Source organism: Lipophrys pholis (genome assembly GCF_963383615.2).
Source record: "Lipophrys pholis genome assembly, chromosome: 9".
In the NCBI taxonomy this organism is placed as follows: Eukaryota; Metazoa; Chordata; class Actinopteri; order Blenniiformes; family Blenniidae; genus Lipophrys; species Lipophrys pholis.
In genome coordinates, this window is record NC_137639.1 from 19,766,760 (window position 1) to 19,787,292 (window position 20,533).

Sequence of the window (20,533 nt, forward strand, 5' to 3'; positions counted from 1 at the left end):
GCGGGACCATTAGGACGGGCCCCCGAACAGCCTCATGAGTTTGAGCGCCTATTCTTTATTTATTTGTTTATGTATTTTGAAATGATGGTCCTTCTCACATGTCTATTGTTGTAGTAAATAAAGGTCTCTCTTTTTTTCTTCCGAGCATGGTGAGGCATCTCAAATGACGAGGAGCACCAATTCACTGCTATGAAATACTGCCCCCGCTTGGCTGGAGAAAGAAGTGATTGTTTTTGCTCCCCCTCTAGTTTTATTTATCCGTTGATCATAGCCGTCAGTGCACTACCGCGATATCGATTGCTCTCGGCATTCTCTCTTAATATGAGCCGACGCTTGTGGAGTATTTTATTATAGGCACAGATTTTAATGGGGGTGAGATTAATACCTCTGTCACAGAGGTTGATTCCCTCCCCCTTCCTTCTCATTGCCTCTATGGATTGCACTGTGCTGGTGATCAGAGGCACAGGCTCATGGCCTTGATGTGAATGGCAGCCTATAAAACCCACAGTCAAACTAAAGTGCTGTACCCAGCTGCGTTACGAGCGGGAGTGGAAGAATATGCGTCATCTCGCCTATATTTCGTCCAGCCCCCACCAGCTGCATTATTATACCCAAGCATCACTTCCTAACTCCCCGCTATCATTTCCTGGTTAGAGCCCTCAGTCTCCCACTGGCTCTCCTCTCCTCCGTTCTTCTCAACCAAAGCCGTCATCCACCGGCAGCCATTACTTGCTTTTCGGTGCACCTCAGCAGGCAACAGTGAATGTCACTCATCCTTTTCCCCAATTGCAATTAATAACTTTTAAAATTTTTCATTTCTCTTTGTTGCCTTTCTTTTTGCTTTGCTGCCCTGCCGCTGCAACTAATTTGCTTTGAAGGGTTGACAGCTGTCAGGAGAAGTGGGGGAACAAATGGACGGCTAATTAGTTCTCCTGGCCTGCTCCCGGAAGCAAACTTCTGACCGCTTTCTTTGAGTTGGTCCCCTGCTTGAAGGCCACTTTTTCTGTTTGGTCTGATGGGTCACTTAATGCACACAAACACAACACCAACTTTGTCAGGATGCGCGATTACAACAACACTATTACACTTACCACTATTTTAAACAATGGTGGCCTTGCCCAGTTGCTATAGTGATGAGTAATAACAGCCATTAGAAAAATAATTGGGATGGCAGTGGCAGGCCCTGATGGCCCCCGATATGAATCACAATATTGATGCAGAGGATGGGAGTAATAATGACTACAATTAGTGGTAATTGTCAAGATTTATTTTTTTCCCACCAGTTCCACAGAGTATTAGAGTCTCCTTTGTCTTTATTCCCTCATGGTTTCTCTCAGTCTCTCAGGTTCAATATCCACCATGTCTTTGTGTTTCCCCTGATGTAATGAAAATGTGGGCTTTGAGTATTTCATTAAAAGAGATTAAAATCAAGAGGAGAATTAAATTTGGATGAAGTTGGAGGGATCATATGATGTCAAAGAAGCTTAATTGCAAAATGCCAACGTCTGCACATGTACACCCAGTGCAGTATTCCCACCTACCGTGTATGCATGCACACTTAACCTTAAGACACACTCTGTTGTGCTAATATGGACCTTTATTTTGGCCCAAAACAGTCAAGTCAGCAACTCTGACGATGGCAGCCACCATCTGTTTGTCTCACTGCATTTCCTGCCTTCTAAAGGTGTTTTACAAAGCAAAAAAAAAATCAGCACTACTAGACTCAGCAGTGAATATATACAGTCCTGCCATCTCTATCTGTTCCCCTCATTGCCCACTTCATCATTGGACTTCGATATTGATGTCATTCCTTCTCTAAATTCTCCCTTCAGCCAACACTTTGCCAGAGCGAGAGAGAGAGAGAGAGCAAATGCAAATGGGGATGCAAATTGGTAAATACTAGTTTGGGAAGCCCAGCAAGCTGGTACTCTCTTCAAACCAATCACACTCGGCTCCTGGCTGGACCCAAATGACTAATTGCCCCGCGAATCATTGGAATTCACGACGGCGGCGCTCGGTGTCCATTGTGCTCAGCAGGAGGTGTGACTCAGCCGAGCCATGTCAACAGCCTGACCCACAAACAGGGAGGGAGCAACAATCAGAACATAATCAGCCTCCTCATTACTGACTCTCGAGCTGTCAGCAACATCAAAGAGACCCCCTGCTGTTTCTCCTCTGCCCTTCCCGTGTCTAAAAATATTGGGTTTTGGATAAGTTTGTTTGGAAAATGATGTTGGGGGGAAAAAAGTTCAAGTGAATATCAGCTCGCGTGCATGCACACATGCGCGCATGCACGTGTTTCTGCATCTGCCCTCGCTTAATAACAACGTGTGTTTTGTGAAGCATGTGTAGACACACATATTTATAAAGGTGGGCATGTGTTTCTGCAAGAGCCAAAGCTACCCTTTTCTGAACACCTGTATTAAGAACCATCGCATTTGGATAATGGACTATAATCAGTTGGTTTTGCATGCACCTGGATGAGAAATAGCATTAAGAATGTGTGAAGTGTTTTCAGAGCTGCCACTACAGTCTCACAGCTTTGCCAATCACGGACTCATCCGATTCAAACAACTAATATACAGGCAGGTGGCTTGAGGGCTGCCAGTCGATTATCAGAGTGTTTTTTCCATACGTGATCATTTTGATCATGTTTATATTCATTGATTCAAGCTACGATGAGTTTTACTCTCTTTGGGAAGTCCAAAACCTGAAAGCACAATAAACCTATCCAACTTACGTGTTGTTTATCATCAGTACAAAGTCACAGTTAGGGTTAGTGCTTTGAGGATGTTTACCTTAATCCTTGAGTAGAGAGCCACGTGATGAGGTATATAATATAAAAGATGGGTCCCCACAAGTAATGGTAGAAGTGTTTGAGTTTGTGTGTGTGTTTAAATTCCAGCAGACGAGCAGCTCCTTACGGATTCAATAAGGCATTATGTATTTAAATGTGTGTGTGTTGATGCATTCTGTTAGACAAGCCAGAGGCAGTAAGGCTGTTTGTATATGTGTGTGTGTAAAGAGATGAATGGCAGTAATTATAATCATCCCTATTATATTCATCAGAATATGTTCGTCATAAAGACCCTCTTTTACTTGTTGAGTCTTTCACTTTCTTTTCCCTCACTCTGTCCAGCCCCGCTCTCTTTTCCACCCATCTCCATTTCTTTTTTTTCTTAAGCCCGCGCAATGAATGGCAAATCAATGGATACTTTAAGTTTCTGAACGATTCTCTCTCAAAGGAGGGGTGAATTGAAAATTTGTGCTTCTTGTCGTCTGTTCCCCGTGCTCCTCTTCCAACCTGTGTCACCATATTAACGTCCATCTTTCTCTCCCCCCCCCCTCAGCCCGCTGTCAGGCGGTGCAAGCGGAGAATGTGACAGTCATGGAGGGAGGTACGGCCCACATCTCCTGCCGCCTGCAGAACTACGATGGATCAATCGTGGTCATCCAGAATCCCCGCCGGCAGACTCTCTTTTTCAACGGCACACGAGGTGTGTATCTCCGCGCACATTTTGTCCCCTCAGGCAAACTTAGTCTGTCTGTGTCCATGCATTTGGCCTCTGTGACATTTGTGGCAAACCTTTTAAACACATTAGCAACGGACTCACTAACACTCAGGTTTTACATTTTTCTTGTTGCGAGCGTCCCCGCTTTGCCTTTGAAGTGATTCCGCATTAAAAAGTCTGATAACCGCCAGGTTAATTTAGGAGATGGGTTTACTCTCTGCCCTAACAGTGTCACTGCTCGAACTGTTTTAAAAGCAGAGTTTGAATCTCTCTGCATAATCCACTGCTAACCCCAGTGATGAGATCAGAGCTTATTACAGTCCTCATTAGAATCTGGCCTTGGCAATCAGATGTTTTTTTAAAGGCTGCTCTATTCCAAATTATCATTGTAACCAATATTATAATGAAGTCAGATTTCATTGAAGGCCTCGGGGTAAGCATACACTACACATTTTATTCTTACTAATTAAAAGTTGCCACCTTAGTGGGATTCTCCTGTATAGGGCTGCTGGGAAACCTTCGAGCAAAAGAACAGTGATCAATGCTTATAAACGTTGCCTTTGAAAATTGTATGTGGCAACGTAACTGAAGCTAAAACAGCATTATGTTTTGTGGTGTGGCCATAAATATTTATGTGCTACATAATCAATTTGAGAGCGCTATTTTGAGCTCAAAGGTGTGTTAGGTTGAACACATTTACACTCCAATATCTCTCGATCCTACAAACTCAAATCGTGTACTCACAACATCGCTCATCGTCTGAACAATGGTGGAACCAGTGATTAGTCTGCAATTTCATTAAAGGAGCTTTCTTTTCATTAGGTTGCCAGTAAGTGGCATCATGGGAAAGACCAGATGACACATTAGAGAGTGGGAAAGGGACTCGACTAGATAGCTACCAGTGTATAATTGAACATGTGGCTCTTCTCTCACAAGAGTAGCATTTGTACCAGTGTAAGCTTATAAAACAAGCCCACTTAAGCTTCCTAACAAATCCTTCAGGTATGTTGTAAAATGCATTTACAAACTTTAATAGTAATTCGTCTTACATTTGAACAAGACCAGCTTCTTTTCTCAAAGCCACAACGGAAAGGAGTTGGCAAATGTGCAGAAAAGATTCACACTGCTTGATCACGACAAGGTAAATGTCTCATGACAACATAATCGGAACTCTTGATGCACAGACTTGAAAAGCAGGTCAATTAACCAACAAAACATTTCCTTTCTGTAAACTGCAAGTACTTTTGAACAAAGGAACCGCAAACACATTTGTGCACAGGTGCAGGTTTCCGAGCAAACATCCACAGCACCCCCCCCCCCCAATCATATAAAAAACACAGTCTGCAGCCATCCAGTGTAGAAATCATCACTAACCAGTTGGCAGCGCAGCCAACTGGAAAACCCAAATCCCCTTGACAAGACCCCCCCCCCCCCAAAAAAAACACCTTTCATCTATGAAGCTTTCCAGTCCGTAAACTCCTCAGCAGCGTCTTTAAGTGAATACCCAGACGCCAAGATTTGAGCCTTTCTCTTTCCTCAATGGTCAGAGCTCGCTTAGTGTCTTTCGTACCTCTCCTGTCTGAAAGGGTTTTGATGACTTATCAGTTGTAGAAGACGTGTTCTGTTGTTGTAAACGTGTGACAGGTGATCTTTTTCCCAGTTTGCTTTACAGAAAAGAGTGGAATCAGACAGAGAGAGGGGAAGAGAGAGAGAGAGAGAGAGTGTCTGTTTGCTGAACTAACTCCACTCAAGCTGCTCTGGCTGAAAGCAGTTGAGCTCCAAAGCATCAAATACATCATTATTTTAATCTCAATCTGCTTCTGTTGCTTGGGCCATATTTTTGAACTCTCACTCAGACATCCTCAAAATCAGTCTAATTGAACTGAACCAAGTGGAGCACCACACAGCCCTGCTGAAAGATGAATATGTCAGAACATGACACTGGTTGTATTCCAGTCATGGCTCCAGGTTATTGATTTGAAAGAGTTTCTTGTCTTTTTTCAATTCTTCCACAGCATTAAACAGCTTTTTCAGCTTACGCAGTGGTTAATAATATGGTGGAATAAGTGTGAGGAGCAACCCCCCCCCCCCCCCCCCCCCGCCAAATGTAGAGCTGTGGTTAAATCTCCTTTTATTGTCGCAGTTTGAATAGCTGTAATATTGAGAGCAGATTTTCTGTAGTTGACCTTGTTGTACCTCTACATGATTAACAAGCAGTAAAGGACATTTCAACAATAGATTTACGTCATGGGCTCATAAAACATGGATTTAAACATTTGTAATGCAACATAAATGGCAGTTTCTAATCAGCGTCATTGAAGGTAGAATGCCACAACTACACCTACTGGAGCCGGAAGAAGCGGTTTAGAGTGACCTTTATTTGTCAGATGTAGAAGGTATATATACAAAATGGAAGTACTGTGATAACTCCTGTGATACTGTGACTTTTTGTAGCCTTCTTTCGGTAAATTTATATAAAGGTGGTACAGGAGGTTTTTCTGCGCTGCCATGACGGGCAGTTTGATCCCCCTTCCATTTGCCAATGTGTTCTTAGTTTACAAGTGACATGGCTGCCATCACCATTAGTTCATAAGTGGGCGAATTTGACAATGTAAAGAATTCTGAGACGGCTAAAAGCAGTAAAAACGTGCAATATGTAAGTGGAGTCCATTTACTGTTTTATTTTATTAATTTCATCTTTATTTTAATGGTCTTTACCTGGTATGTAGCATAGCACATTAGTCTTTCTTTCAGAAAGTTCACTAATTTGTTCAGATACCTTTATAGTCAATACAAAGAACACGGTTAAACTTTGCAGAGCGGCGACGATAAGGGATATATCTACCTACCGAAGCAAATATTGCATAAAACTACATTAAAAAAATTCTTGTCACTCAACGTCACATTCCATTAATCCTTGCATCCCTGTGGTGCAATATTTATGTACGGGAAAAGATTACACTTGAAACTGTTTTCAACATTCTAATCATTGAAATGTCTGGCGCTTGTAATTACATTAAATCGACAATCAAAACTCCCCACAGGAACAGTCCTTCACTCAATTTTTTTCTCCAGATTGCCAGGATTAGTGTAAAACCATAAAATAATAATGTTACATTGTTTCACGGCTCACGCGTACAAACATGATTCAGTTGCTTTTGTTCGACACAGTTTTTCCATCACTTGTCAGTCGCCTCGATCACGGAGCAGACCTAATTGTGTAGTGGGGGTCGCTGCTGTGGGAAACCTTATTTTCAACTCTAGCCCCAATTCCATCAGATCAGCGCAACCGGTAGGTTCCATTAAGTATTTAAACAGAGGCGCCTTTTCGGCTCACCCCCGGGACGTGGACCTGAAACCTTTGGAGAAGCATGATGAAGCCTAATCAGAACAAGGAGGAGGAAGCGTTGTGAAGATTGAGAGTGAGAATAAGAAATAAGGCTGAAAGAGTGGGAGGAATAAAGAAAAGGTCACAGGGTGAAGGAAGAGACGGTAACAAGAAACACGAGCAAAAAGGATGAGCCACCAATAGAGAGAGAAACCGTACTGGGAAATCATTCCGAATTTAGGAAAAATATTGAGCTTTGATGACTGCCTACAAGTACTTTCTTCTCCTGTAAAACACACGTGGAGCTTCAATGGGGTTAGGGTTACAGGCCATCCCAGTCCCCCCTCCCCCACCATGTTGGTGCCCTGAGCTGTCATTGGTTCATTTTGTAAAGTGGCCACTTGCCATTAGGTTATAAAACATAAATGAAATTCAAATCTTAGAATATTTTAAACAAGAAGTGGAAGGTGAGACTTACTGTACTGTATCCTTGATTTCACTTTGAGGATATTTCTATATCGTGTTCGCTGTAAAAAACAAAACTGAAATAAAAGCATGTGATCATTTACAATGGTCGGCTTGTGTTTCCCTTGTTTTGTTCCACCGGAGCTTGCTTGGGATTCTGCTGAACGGCTTACTAATTGGACGAAGACGCAGATGTTGAAGAAAACAATGTAGCCAAGGAGACATGGCCAACGTAATATTAATGTTGGCAGTAGCAAATTAAGAAGTTATACAAATCCTCTTTACAAAGAGAGAGAACTCACCTAACCAACAAAAGAAATGTGATGGAATAAAAACACAAACTGAGCAATTAAAAACTTTATTTGCACTTGGTATCCTATGTAAAATAGCCTTCAGTTTTATTACTTTCAGGTGGCCACTCAAATCTAACTCTTGTTAATTATCTTGTGAATTATCTGGGTTCTGCCCATTGTTGAGGGTAATTTTACGGAGTGCAAATCACAACTCTGAACATCCGTGTTTGATCCATTAATTGTCTATTTCCCATCTGCCAGCCAGATTACCAGATAACACACTGAAGCTGATCGCTGGCTACCCAAATACCTCTGCTGCAGACAATCACACTGCCTGTTTTGCAAGCAGGAAACTAGTCATGGGTGTGTTTTATGAGATGGTGGGGACAGATCGCTGTAATAGAGTAGAGTAACTAGCCAAATGGACTCGTTCTCCTCAGTGGTCCATATCTCTAGCTCTCCTCTGATTGCCAAACTCTCTCCTCAGCATGCAAATGAGATAGGACAATAAAGGTGAACTTGGACTTGAACAGAAGTCTGACATTTAGTTGCCATTTAGTGCAGAGAGAGGGGGGGGGAGAAAGATTTACCTATCTGTGGGGAATAGCTCCCTAACAATGCTCTCACTGCCATCGGGTGGAGGGGGAAATTCTGTGTCGGGGTGGAGAGATCAGTGGAGTACTTCCACAAAAAGTGGAATAACTCCACCGCCCCAAGCCAGCCTCTCATTCTCCTGTGGATTTCTGTCTCTGTCTATATCATTTTATCCCGAATGCTGCACTATGTACTGGCGCCAGTCCGTTTTTTGAAAAAAATAAAATAAAATCTATATCCAACACTTTTATCACGTGCACCCACCTCTACAAAGCGTGGCTCTATACCATGGCGACTGTCCCGAGGGGGCAGGAGTTTACAAGAACCAAGTGTCCGCTTCTCTGCGCCAAATCCAAAACAAAAAGAAAGAAAATACGGCCTGAACAAAACAGAGATGGCAACCGAGGGACGTTTCAAAGTCAGGTCAATACAAAGTGAGTCTCAGAGGTGTTTATGAGAATCTATAGACATCGAGCCACTGTCACCCGCACACTGTTATTAGCGTTATTTGTTATTATCAGCATTTTTCTCAACATTGATTCAACCATTCGGTTGATGACAAAGAGAAACTTGTTCCATGTTCACTTTTTTTTTTTCTTCCTTCGTTTCGTTGCCCATTCTTATTTTGCCCATATTGTGTGCAGTTCCGGGTTCAGTGATTACGGCTCAGTGGTCTCTGGTTCAGGATTGACTTTGCAATTGTGCTATTTAGAAAACTGATGTTCTTTTTAATTTTCTTTTGTTTTGAATTGCATTGTTTCCTTCACGTACAACTGCAGGCTTTCTCCCGACTCAAGCGTCAGCCACCTTTCATTCTTAGAGTTTTTCAACTGCACAATATAGTTAAAACCTTCAGTGCATTTTTCGAAAGGTTGCGGAGTTTCTCCACAGCGAGTAAAACAATAATGATTAAATCTAATACGACGAACTCGAAACATGCCAAACACTAATTAAAAATGAGTTTACTGAGAAATAACAACGCGGTAACAAAGAGAATGAAATAATGTATCCTAGTTTAGTGGAGTAAAATCAGTGTGAGGCAGAATGAACAACAGCCTCCCCTCAAAGCTGGAAAATAAGAGAAACCAAGACATCTGCTATGTTTTAGCAATGTACAGCCTCCGGAGTTGCTCCGTCGAGACAGACTTTGCAAACTCTCTCTGAACTTTTTTTTTTTTTTTTACCCCCCCCCCCCCAAGTCAAAGAAAGCTTTAGATTTAGCGGCACCATCAATTCTAGAGAGGCAAATCATCCAGTGTGCTGTCACTGTCACAGCCACTACTTTTCCCATGTTTGCAATTTTTCCTCTGCCGAGCTGTCCATGGGAGTGACATCACAAATTAGAGGCTCAAATCTCAGCTCTCGTTCCAGCATGTGGGAGATAGAAATGACTGTTTGCTAATACACAGTAGTCTATCTTGAGGGCGAGACATGGCTGATTCCAAAGCTTAAAATGTCCTCAAATGTCATCCCTCTCAATTAAAGTGGCGCTTTCTTGTCTTGTACTGTTTGATATACTCGCCAATTACTGCCCGCTAAAGGTAAATGTGCAGCTTTTCCAAAACACACACCCTCTGAAACTGATTAAAAGAATACTCGAGATGGTAATTGGCCATGATACATTGAGGTACACACACACCCAAGCTGGACTTTCACCTGCAGAGCTACAGCAGACTTCAGACCCGTGACTTTATTTCTAGTCTCGCATGCTTAAAAAAAGAAAGAAAGAAAAGGACCAGCAGCTGCAGCAACTGTTGCTTCCGTGGCTTCAGCAACAATGCCCCTACATAAAGAGGTCTTGACTGGAATTACTTTACATTAGGCGACACAAGTCTGCCGTAGCTTTGTTCCAGACAACTGGCTCAGTGCCTGTGTGGCACATTTGGGTAATGTTGTGGCAACTGACAGCTGTTTTATTCCTTCTCCGCACATTGCGGGGTAAGTGATCGTAGCAGAAAGGCAGCCAAGCAGGATGTCAATGCAATGTCAGATTTTGGCGCAAAACAGAAGATTGCTCTAAATAACCGCGACACGGTAGGATACATTTGATTCGGATGAAGAATTTGTCACAAGTCCCCGAAACCAACTGCTCTGCAAGTGCTACCTCTTCCAGGGTAACGTTTACCACTTGCACACTGATTGGTATCGGAGAAAATATCAACCTTCCCGAAAGAGAAAACAGCTGACACGAGCATGGTATAGGACAGAACAATACTTTGCAACTAAAAAGTACTTCAGTCTATCGAGCTCGACGAGTGCAGGTACAGCCAATTAGTCAATAACTAAGAAAAAAGCCCATTGATGGGGAATGTTCATCCTGCTGGCTCAGTAAGTTTTAAGACTTGGCAAAATGTTGCCGCACTGAAACGCTTCTCATCTGAAAACCCTGGACTCTCTTCACGTGCAGTGTATTTCAAATAAACAGTACAAGCACAGCTCTCCCTGGTCTTGCTGTACGTTCTACATGTTGTTGTTTTTTAATTTACATTAGTACTTTTCTTGTTGTTGCATCATTTTCTATAAATTGGGGTTTGTGTTTCTTAACTTTGAGTAAAAGTTACAACAGGATCATAATACAGTGTCATCATAATACTGCAACCAGATAGTTTCTTACTTTTCTTTTAAGCCACGTTAAAGTTATTCTCTCAATTACAGGATAAGCTTAAAACCTTTGTATTGCACATGTATTCTTTTTTTTCTCAATAGAATTATCATCTAACTGTATAATAATGTAAATATGCCGCCAACTTTTGATTTCAGTTTTGATTTCATATTTGCATTTTAGAGGGGGAGGTGGGTGATGTTAGTGCTTATAACACACATGATGAATGACCTTCCAGATAACATTCCGCAGTGTGTTTAAAGAACGCCAGTTTAACATTCAAGAAGACTTGTTGCCTTTCATTTCAGGTGTGTTTGCCTCTGGTAGATAGAAGATTGGATGCAAGTATAAAAGGAAGGAGGAATTGATTAGGAAAACACAATGCAGCACGCAATGCAAGTTTTTTAAAAAGAAATGCCCTTTCGTCTAGAGTGGCAAAAAGTAACCTTTAAAGCTGAATTACCCCGCGAGAGTTTAGATTCAAAATGCTTACATTATTGTATGGGATGCTGGGCAGCTGGTTGTGTTGAGTTGTCTTTGCACTAAACATTTCAGAGTCGGAACGGCAACGCAAACATGGACACACTCGTATAGAGCAACGTTACAGTGGCAATGGATTCCATTTAGACAAAGAAATAAATAAATAGATCACTTTTAATCTTTCATCCAAAGACACCTGCCAGCTTTCAGAGTGACTCTGCAACATGACTCCTCGCTCCTCCAGTCTGGCTCCATAGAACCAGCCTGTGATTTTATGCAGCGAGTCGGCTTCCAGCAACAGAGACGTGACACGCTACTCGTTAGTGTGTGTGTGTGTGTGTGTGTGTGTGTGTGTGTGTGTGTGTGTGTGTGTGTGTGTGTGTGTGTGTGTGTGTGTGTGTGTGTGTGTGTGTGTGTGTGTGCAGGCTCCCTCTTTCACTCAGATGCCATGTCACAGAGACGTAACATCAAACTCCTCAACACCCCCCCACCCCCACCCCCACCCCACCCCCACAAACCCACCTCTGTGACTTTCATTCAGAGGGAATGAAGACACAACAAACAGCCCAGATCAGATCAAACTGTTTATTGCGAACGAGAATAAATGTGCAGAAATGACATCCTTCCATTCATGTATTCCTAAATGAGAATTTTACTATTTTTCAAAAAAAAGAAAAATTGCAGCACATTGGAAAGTCTTTGATTTGATGGGATCGAACGTTTGGCACATTTGGAAAAATAAAAGTGTCAACAAATTTGCACAATAATGATTCGCTCATGGTTTGCTGATCAAAATTGATGAGTCGACGCTCTTTGAAAACGTTCATAACCTCTAAAAATTGTTTCATCATTTCAGCTTTGTACTTGCAACAGGGTCCATTCAATTATAATAATCTGTCTGACAAACTAAATTATCTATTAAATGGATTTTTTTTTTTCTGATGTCTGGTAAAATGTTAAATGACCTGCTGTGGGATGATAACGAACTGGAATCACAATTAACCGACTGCAATCGAGCATCTATAGTATCGAAACAGATACTGGAAAATCTGCATATGAATGTTTGGATAATTCGATTGGTGGATAGACGGATAAGCCCTAAAAACACACCGCAATTGTTCTCTTCAATAATATTATTAGTGCATTTGTGACGCAAAATCCACAGTATGTATTATTGATTGTGATTTCTTCTTCATCTTTGTCCTCAAGCTGGTCATTTAACACTTAGATCCACAAAGATCAGGAAAAATTGTATTTACTAGCTCATGTTAAGTTATTTGTGTTAGTCTGACAGATGCGTGCATGGATCCTTCGGCATGGGGAGGCTGAGACGCCCGTCAATGTTTTTTTTACTGAGAATCGACTCATCGGTTTTGAGCAGCACGCAGTTTGCAAATCGTTAGTGTGCACATCGTTGACAATTGTGCTCTTATGCACACTGGCCAAATAGTCATTTGGATTGAATCAAAGAGGTTTTCTAAAGTGTTCGGCTACTTGTTTCATGATTTAAACTAATTGTTTTGAAAAGAAATAAAAATGAAATTCTCATGTGGAAATTGAGCCAAAGCCGGAAGAAGAACTGCAATATAGCATTTAGTTATCGAGTTGTAATATTTTGCATCAGGTTATTATTATTATTATTCCAGTGTTTGCTGACTTGTTCTCCTCACCTTCTCCCCATGTCGCCCTGCACTCTTCTTCCCACACCTTCACTTCCTCTCGCCATGTTCCTCCTCCTCAACCATTCCAACTCCTGCTGTTTCCCGTCTCCACACCTCCTTCATTTACCTCCCGACTCGCTCCCCTCTGTCTTCTCCCACCTCCAGCGCTGAAGGATGACCGTTTCCAGATGGTGCTCTTCACGCCGCGCTTGGTGCGCATCACGCTCACCAACGTCAGCGTGTCGGACGAGGGCGGCTACTTCTGCCAGCTGTACACGGACGCCACGCACCACCAGGTGGCGACGCTCTCCGTCCTGGTGCCCCCGGAGACCCCCACGGTGGAGGTCAAGGAGGACGTGGTGGAGGGCGGCGACGTGGAGCTCTCCTGCGTGTCGCCGCGAAGCAAGCCGGCCGCCACCCTGCGCTGGATGCGCAATGGCCGGGAGATACCAGGTAGCAGGACAGGGGCTGACAGATGGACGGATGGACGGATGGATGGTTATGAGAGATGAATGAGGAAGTTAATGAGACAGTATCGGGGAGGTGAAGTGGAATGGTAGGACGATGTCGCAGATTTAGCGATGAATGAAAGAAAAATGAGCGGCCGGGTAATTGATGGGTTGACAGGGAGACTGGCAGATGGATCAGTTGATGGCAGCAGGTAGAGATGGATGGATGAATGAACGGGTCGGAGAAAGTGGGGTAAAAATGGAGTGCCAAAGATTCTCCCTCCTCTCCTCTTTTATCCTCGTTTATTCCCATCCATTGTCCTTTGCAATATTTATAGGCAACAATTTAGTTGTAATTCATCAAACACGCTGGCCACATTTCTCTCCCTCTGTTCTTCGAATTACAGGGTTAAACAGCATATCTGGCTTTTTTTTTTTTGAACTGAAGAGATCATTCAGCACCTGCCTCTCTTTCTGTCTCCTCGACTCAGATTTGGAGAATTAAAAGAGATACACGTCTTTCTCTCTCTTTTACATCTCTTTTGCTGTTTCTCTGTTAAAAATTCTACTTCATATGTATTTTCCTGACAGGCACATGATTGGATGAAAGTCCAAATGCTGCTTACGTTCCGGAGTTTACATTTTAATTCACTGCTGCTCCTTTTTGACACTCGTGAAGACTCAATATTTAATACTTGCTCTTCTTACTTCTTTGCTTATGATGAATCTGCGAACCATTCACAACTCCGTTACCTTGATCTATCCGTCTTTCCAACTCGCCGTCTCCCTCAGCTTCGTTAAGTTTAAGGGGCACTTCACTCAATAATACATCTGAAATCTACTGTAGCTTTTCTGTAGCCTTCGATTTATTTAACTATCAGAAAGTTTTTCTTGTTTTTTTTCTTTCACTCTGCTATTGAATCAACATTAGCGTGTATATATATATATATTTAAAATCTTCTGAAAACTTGTTCAGTTACTTGAACAAACAGAAACTATCTCTTGGACAAAGTTACTCTTGTCACCAAGGTTTATGGATTTTTTTTTCTTTTGTCTTCTCTTATCGTTCATTCACTAAATCTCACTCCCTTCAAATATCAGAAACGGACCAGTCAAAATAATGTGAGCTAATCTGAAGTCAACCGTCTTCAGGGCGTGCGACGAGCAATGTTTGGCCCTTTTAAATTTCGTGTCAGCCGACATCTCTTTTACTTTCTATTTTTGTCTGACACTCGCTGTCTCTTTCATCCGCTCTCCTCCTTTTTTTTTAACCGTCGCAGCCTCACCTGTCACCGTCATTCTGTCTCTCCTCCCTCCGTCCTTCCACTCTCCTTCTTCCCCTTCCTTTTATCTAGTCTCCCTTTCTTTTCCCTTTTTTTAAACTTCTAAATTCCACATGTGACAAAGATGTGACACTCCTCAGCGTGGTTATTGGCTCCAAAGGGCTTCAAAAAGTCAAAGGGACAGACAGGGCCTGTACTTTAACCTCTCTTGTCTCGTCTTGTTTCCGGCCGCTTTTTTTTTTTTTTTTTTTCTTTCTTTTTTCTTGGTCCTTTTCTTGTTTTCTTTGCTCTCATCTCTGCTCTTCTCATCTCCTCATCCCATCTCTTTTTGGGTCCCGGAGTTAAATGAACTGTGACACTAAAGGTTAGAAGCAGATCCCAACAGATACGAGAAGCACTCTTTAATTAAGACGCTATCTTCCCACCGCTCCGGTACATCCCTGCTCATCTGCTCCCGCCGTCATCCCCGCTCACGCTTCGATTAGGTCCCTGCTTTTACTTGCTCGCCGGCAATAATTGAAAACTCAGCGCAATACAAGTAATGTTGTATTCTGCCTAAACAAGCACAAACTCCCAATACGTGACCATGTCAAGTCCCGTTAGTCTGGCCCTGCTGTTCCTCCTCCCTCCTTCTGCCTCTCCTCCTCCTCTCTTCTTGCATCTTTCTTCCCTTTCACATCTGTCTTGGCACTGTTATCGCCCTCTTTCATGTCCCCCCCCCCCCCCCTACACACACACACACACAGACACGCACATCTATCATACTCTTGTTGCTGCTTTCACTCTCTGTCCCTCTCTTCTTTTCCTTTCTTCTCTTTTCGCCTTCCCCTTTGACCCCCCCCCCCCCCCCCCCCCCCCCCCCCCACCCGCTTTCTCAGTGTCTTGTTCAGTTAAAATCTCAATTGGGGTATGCATATTCTCCCCTTTTATCCCTCGCGCTCATCTATCTCTGTTTCGCTCACTCATGTGAAAAGGCTCAGTTGATTTAGTATCTGAAAACAAACTGCACCGCTGCTCATAATTGCCGTGAAATGTAAATGTAAATTGCTCTCGCTTCACGTTCTCACTCTCTTTTATTCCGTGGTCCACCGTTAATGATTCCCTCCACAGGTAACAGGTGAAACTGAGAAGCTCCTTCATCAGTCACTAACTATTTAAGTTAATCGTGTGAATAGTGCAATGATGTTGGGAAAAACCTGTGACTTCAATCTTACTATTTTTTTATATATATTTGCATCCCCTTAAAAACATGGTCTTACCTTTATGAGAGCTGTCTGCATGTTTAATAATCTTTCTCAGCTGTTTTGTTGCCCCGTCTTGTTGTCATTAGTGCGTTAATCCATTTCTTTTGGGAAACAGTGTTATGCCAAGTTCTGCACGACGACTGGAAAGGTCATCCCCCTCGTGGGAGCACATGCGGTGGAGAATATCTCACTATAATTATAACTGAAATCCAAAACAACATGCGCGCACCAATCGTTTGACTTCCGACTAACTGATGCAACTTCTGCTGAACTTAATGAGTGAATTAGTCATCGGACTGACCCACGCAGAGCAGCACAATGTCTCGCGTCAACAATGCAACTACTTGCACGTTATTAAGACGTCCTCACCGAGAGACAATTAAAACCAGCAGAAGAGTTGCTTCTGCAGGCTATTAGAGGATTTTCAGTTACTAGTAACTTTGATAAAATGCCAAATGTTCAGTAACTTGCACACTGCTGCTCACCCTTTCCGGCCCCTGACTAACAATCTCCTCTTCTCTTCCCGCACCGCCTTACGTCACGTCTCGCTCGGACTGCCGTGACGTTTCCACCGCTAACCTTCCACTCCACCCTCTGCAGGTGTGGTATCCCAGCAGGAAAGTGGGAAGACGGTCAGCGTCTCCAGCACCATCCGCATCCCGGTGGAGAGGAAAGACAACGGGGCGGCGCTGAGCTGCGAGGCGTTCCACCAAGCCCTCAACGGGCAGAAAAGGATCCGACTTTATCGCCTGGATGTGCACTGTAAGTGTCTTCCGCAGTAAAAAAAAAAAAAAAGAAAAAGTAATAAATAAAATGTGTGTGTACACTCCCATCTGCCTCTCAAATAAATTAGCTCACATAATATTCGCTGCCAAATGTTTGGAAAACGTATTTCATACCATTTGTATCCCTGTCATTTAAGTTGCTCCTTCAGAAATATTCATTATGGTGTTGTACTTTAATGCCAGCAATGATTTTGTTAGGGGAGCAGCATCATTTTTCAAATGGTGGCTATCTTATTTCGGAATGAAGCTCATTTAAAAACAGCCCAGGATATTAGCAGAGAGATATTCAGAGCCAGCCTGTGTGAAACCTGCTCTCGTCAAAACTTAATACTCACAAATTCTGTCAAGCGGGGAGATGGCAGGTTTAAAAAAAAAAAAAAAAAAAGGGCCTGTGGCCAGGTGAGACTGCAGGGCTGTGGCCTTGAAAAGCTCCCCAGCATCAATGGAAAAGCAAAAAAAATCGTGATCAGTAAGCGGAATGATCGGGGTACTGTTTGGTGAAAGATTAATCATTGTTGGATTATTTGCCCAAGTTAATATGCAGCGCACTATCATCAAATGTTCTTTTTAGCAAAGAAAATGCAAGAAATGTGCTGAAAGGAGATTTAAAGTCTTCGCTGGCTTAAGGTTTATAATAATTCAAAGCAACAAGTAATTTCACTGTGTCTCATTATTCAGTGTTTTTTTTTCTTTTTTTTTGTTTTTACAAATCTTTAGATGTTTCAGGAGGATTATTACAGAAATTGCCAGATAACCGTGATCTATATCCCTTTCAAAAGCTTGAAGTTTATATTTCATTATCTGTCAAATGTTAATATTTTTGTTTGCGTCTAATCCCAATAGATGTGCCAGTTCATACCCACTCTTTATAGAAAACTGGAGAAAAGAGTAGAACAACGTGCACAAAACAACCGACAATGAAACATGACACACAACCGCCGCTTGCTTTTAGAAACGTTCTCAGGGTCAAAGGGACAAAAAAACTGTCGGATTGACGTATTGAGTTCATATGTGAATGTTCGTGTACGCTCAGGTGTTTAAGATAGATAGAGAAAAGAAGATCATGAATACAACTTGTGTGTGAAAACAAGAAAATACAATGGCGGAAAAAGAAAGGCATTTCTGTGATGAGTACAATAGATAATGCTACAATAACTGTTTATTGGTTTTATTGATATACACACACACACACACACACACACACACACACACTCTTCTGTTCCTGCAGTATTTCGTTCTCTTTGAGAGAACAATCCATGTGAATATCAGTGGAGTTACGTGAAATGATGTGTTGTTGGCTCTGGGAGTGTGTGGCGCAGTGGGGTAGTGGTTGACACTGTTGCTGGTTCAAATCTGGGCTCATGGGCCTTACCTGTGTGGAGCTCACATGGTCTCTCTCTGGTAGATGTCGATAATTTTTTTCTGGGTACAGTCGACAAAAAAACCATCAAAACAACATGTTTGAGGGTAATTGGTGACTCATAATTGCCCATAAATGAGAATAAGAGTGTGTGATTGTGCTGTGATGGACTGCTGTGGTGTCCAGGTTCTAACATTGTCAGAATAATTTTTCTGTCCTGAATCGATGACATTTGACGCCCGCCAAAAAACAAAATAAACATTCATTTCTTGAACTTACATGAATTAACCCATCATTAGGCAGCATAGATGAACAAGTTAGGGAGAGCTTCAGATAAATCACTTCAAATCTTGTTAATTCTGGGGAAAAAAAGCTTTTGGAAATCACTGAAAACATTTTTTTAAATGCATTTTATTCTGAAAACAAAAAACAATTATAATAATATACAGTTTACACCTTGTTGTCCTGCTGAATTTTAACATGAACCGTAACAAAATTCTATTTTGTGATAAAATATTAATGTATTCATTTGGTTCTCAAATGGCTTTCATAATAAAGTTGCTACAATGAATACATTATATTGACATATAAATAGTATTTACCTCTCACTTGAATAAATGCACCAAATCGTTTTTTGATTTATTTTTTGTTCTACTTTATTGTTTCGATTCAATTTCACAAACGGCCAACATTCAATTACTCTATGTCCTCGCCTCTTATCAGCCTTGCTGACAGTCCACTGCGATTCTTATCCTGCAATACATATCAATAATTCTGCATCGTCAAACAGTCCCCAGGCATGTATAAATATTTATAGCCGATAATATGATTCACATTCAGTGAGAATTTCTGCATCTGTCTCTGAGTGCCGTTAATTTGCCACTCGTATATTAATGATTGTTGATAGATTAGAATGATTAATATGCAACAGTCTTGTCAATCTGCCCGCTGATGCTCCTCCCTGCCCCAGACCGGGGCAGTAATGACCGACCGTCAGGGTGGATTTGGTTCCCTCTCGCTCAGTTACTAAAGTAAGTGTAGTACAGCAGCTGCTGGAGCGGCGGGTCCGCTTATGATAACAGGTGTCTCAACCGTAGGATTGTCGACTTGTTGCCTTGGAAACCGTTGTTAAAGACCCCTCCTCCTGCCACTTTCACACTTTTACACTTGTATTTCTTTTTCCTTTTCGGTTGCTTCTTGTAAATACGCCAGTGTTTAATACGGTAACCCTCCATCAGCAGAAGTACTCGCATGCTTGAAGAAAAAAAACACTGATTCAACTTATTTGGTTAAAATAAATTCGAATGTACTAAAGTCAGTCAAAAATATCAACAAATGAATTTCTAATTTTATTGATGCATAAAGTTTTTAAGACATTTTGAACCTTTCCAGGTGAGTCATAGCCTCACATCTATACATGTGTACAAACAAACATCGGAATTGTTGTACTACTTTGTCAGCACAGATACACCAGTTTATTCAGTATCAGTGACACGGATCATGATTTCATCGGAGTTCGTTTGAAATTAGAAGCCGAATAATTTTCTTCAATAACGAGAAACCGTTAACATTGACAATGGATCACGTCAAAACTTTCCTTTTTGAAATGGAAACAAGTCTTGGAGTTCAATCATTGTTGGTTTAACTAGATTACTCAGACTTCTGCAGCTTCACTAAAGATAATTGCTCCCATCAGCTGTTTCGTTCCGTCGTGTTTATAGATATCAAAGAAGGCAAAGAGAAGAATATGCACATTTTTACAGAAGTTATCATAAGTCAAGCAAAGTACACCTCGAAGAATAATCTACTTCAGTAGAGTGTTTTGCTTGCCACCACTTGTTGCTTCAAAACAACGAGACGTATGTTGGTTACGGTCAAAGAGGTACGTGGTGAAAGAGGAGTAGTAAACAATAACATGGTGGCTGCTTTTGTGTGATTTGCAAGATTAATGAAAATGATCTTATCTGCAAATAATTGGCTTCACACTTTCTTCTTTTCTTTTTTAGTTTATTGGAAGAGGACGGTGCACCATTAATGGACACTCAGTAGTTACTTTGTGTAAATGCGGCAGGTTTAGCCAGGGGCTACTTTCCATCCCTACACTTTAAACAAACATGGACATAGATCATATACACTATTTACAACCATTTCTCGATGTTGCCAAAGATTGAAGCTTTTAATTTGGAGGAAAAAGGGGCAGAAAACTGAACACGTGCACTTTGCAAATAAATCTGGTGCACGAGATGCCCATTGTGTTGTAACTCTTTTTTTTTTTGCATAGCGTTGCTGAGTAGTAGTGCGGAATAGCATCTAAAATATGCAAACACTTTTTTTTTTAAACTCTGAACTGTGAAAAATTCTATTTCATGTTTTAGATTCCATTCTTTCAAGAAAATATCATTAAATAGAGATGACATTTAATAAAGGTTTCTATAATGAAGACTTTGAATATCCTCCCACAGCACCCTGAGGTTGAA

General features: G+C 41.7%; 1 protein-coding gene across 7 annotated transcripts in view; it reads left to right on the forward strand.

The window, feature by feature from the left end:
* Window positions 1-20,533, forward strand: part of cadm4 (cell adhesion molecule 4) — a 178,613-nt gene that overhangs the window by 133,364 nt on the left and 24,716 nt on the right. For all 7 annotated transcript variants that reach the window (XM_080472288.1, XM_080472289.1, XM_080472284.1 and 4 more), the window contains exons 2-4: window positions 3,351-3,497; window positions 13,101-13,388; window positions 16,512-16,673. In XM_080472288.1, the coding sequence (XP_080328414.1) occupies window positions 3,351-3,497; window positions 13,101-13,388; window positions 16,512-16,673 (597 nt within the window). The remainder of the gene's footprint in view (window positions 1-3,350; window positions 3,498-13,100; window positions 13,389-16,511; window positions 16,674-20,533) is intronic.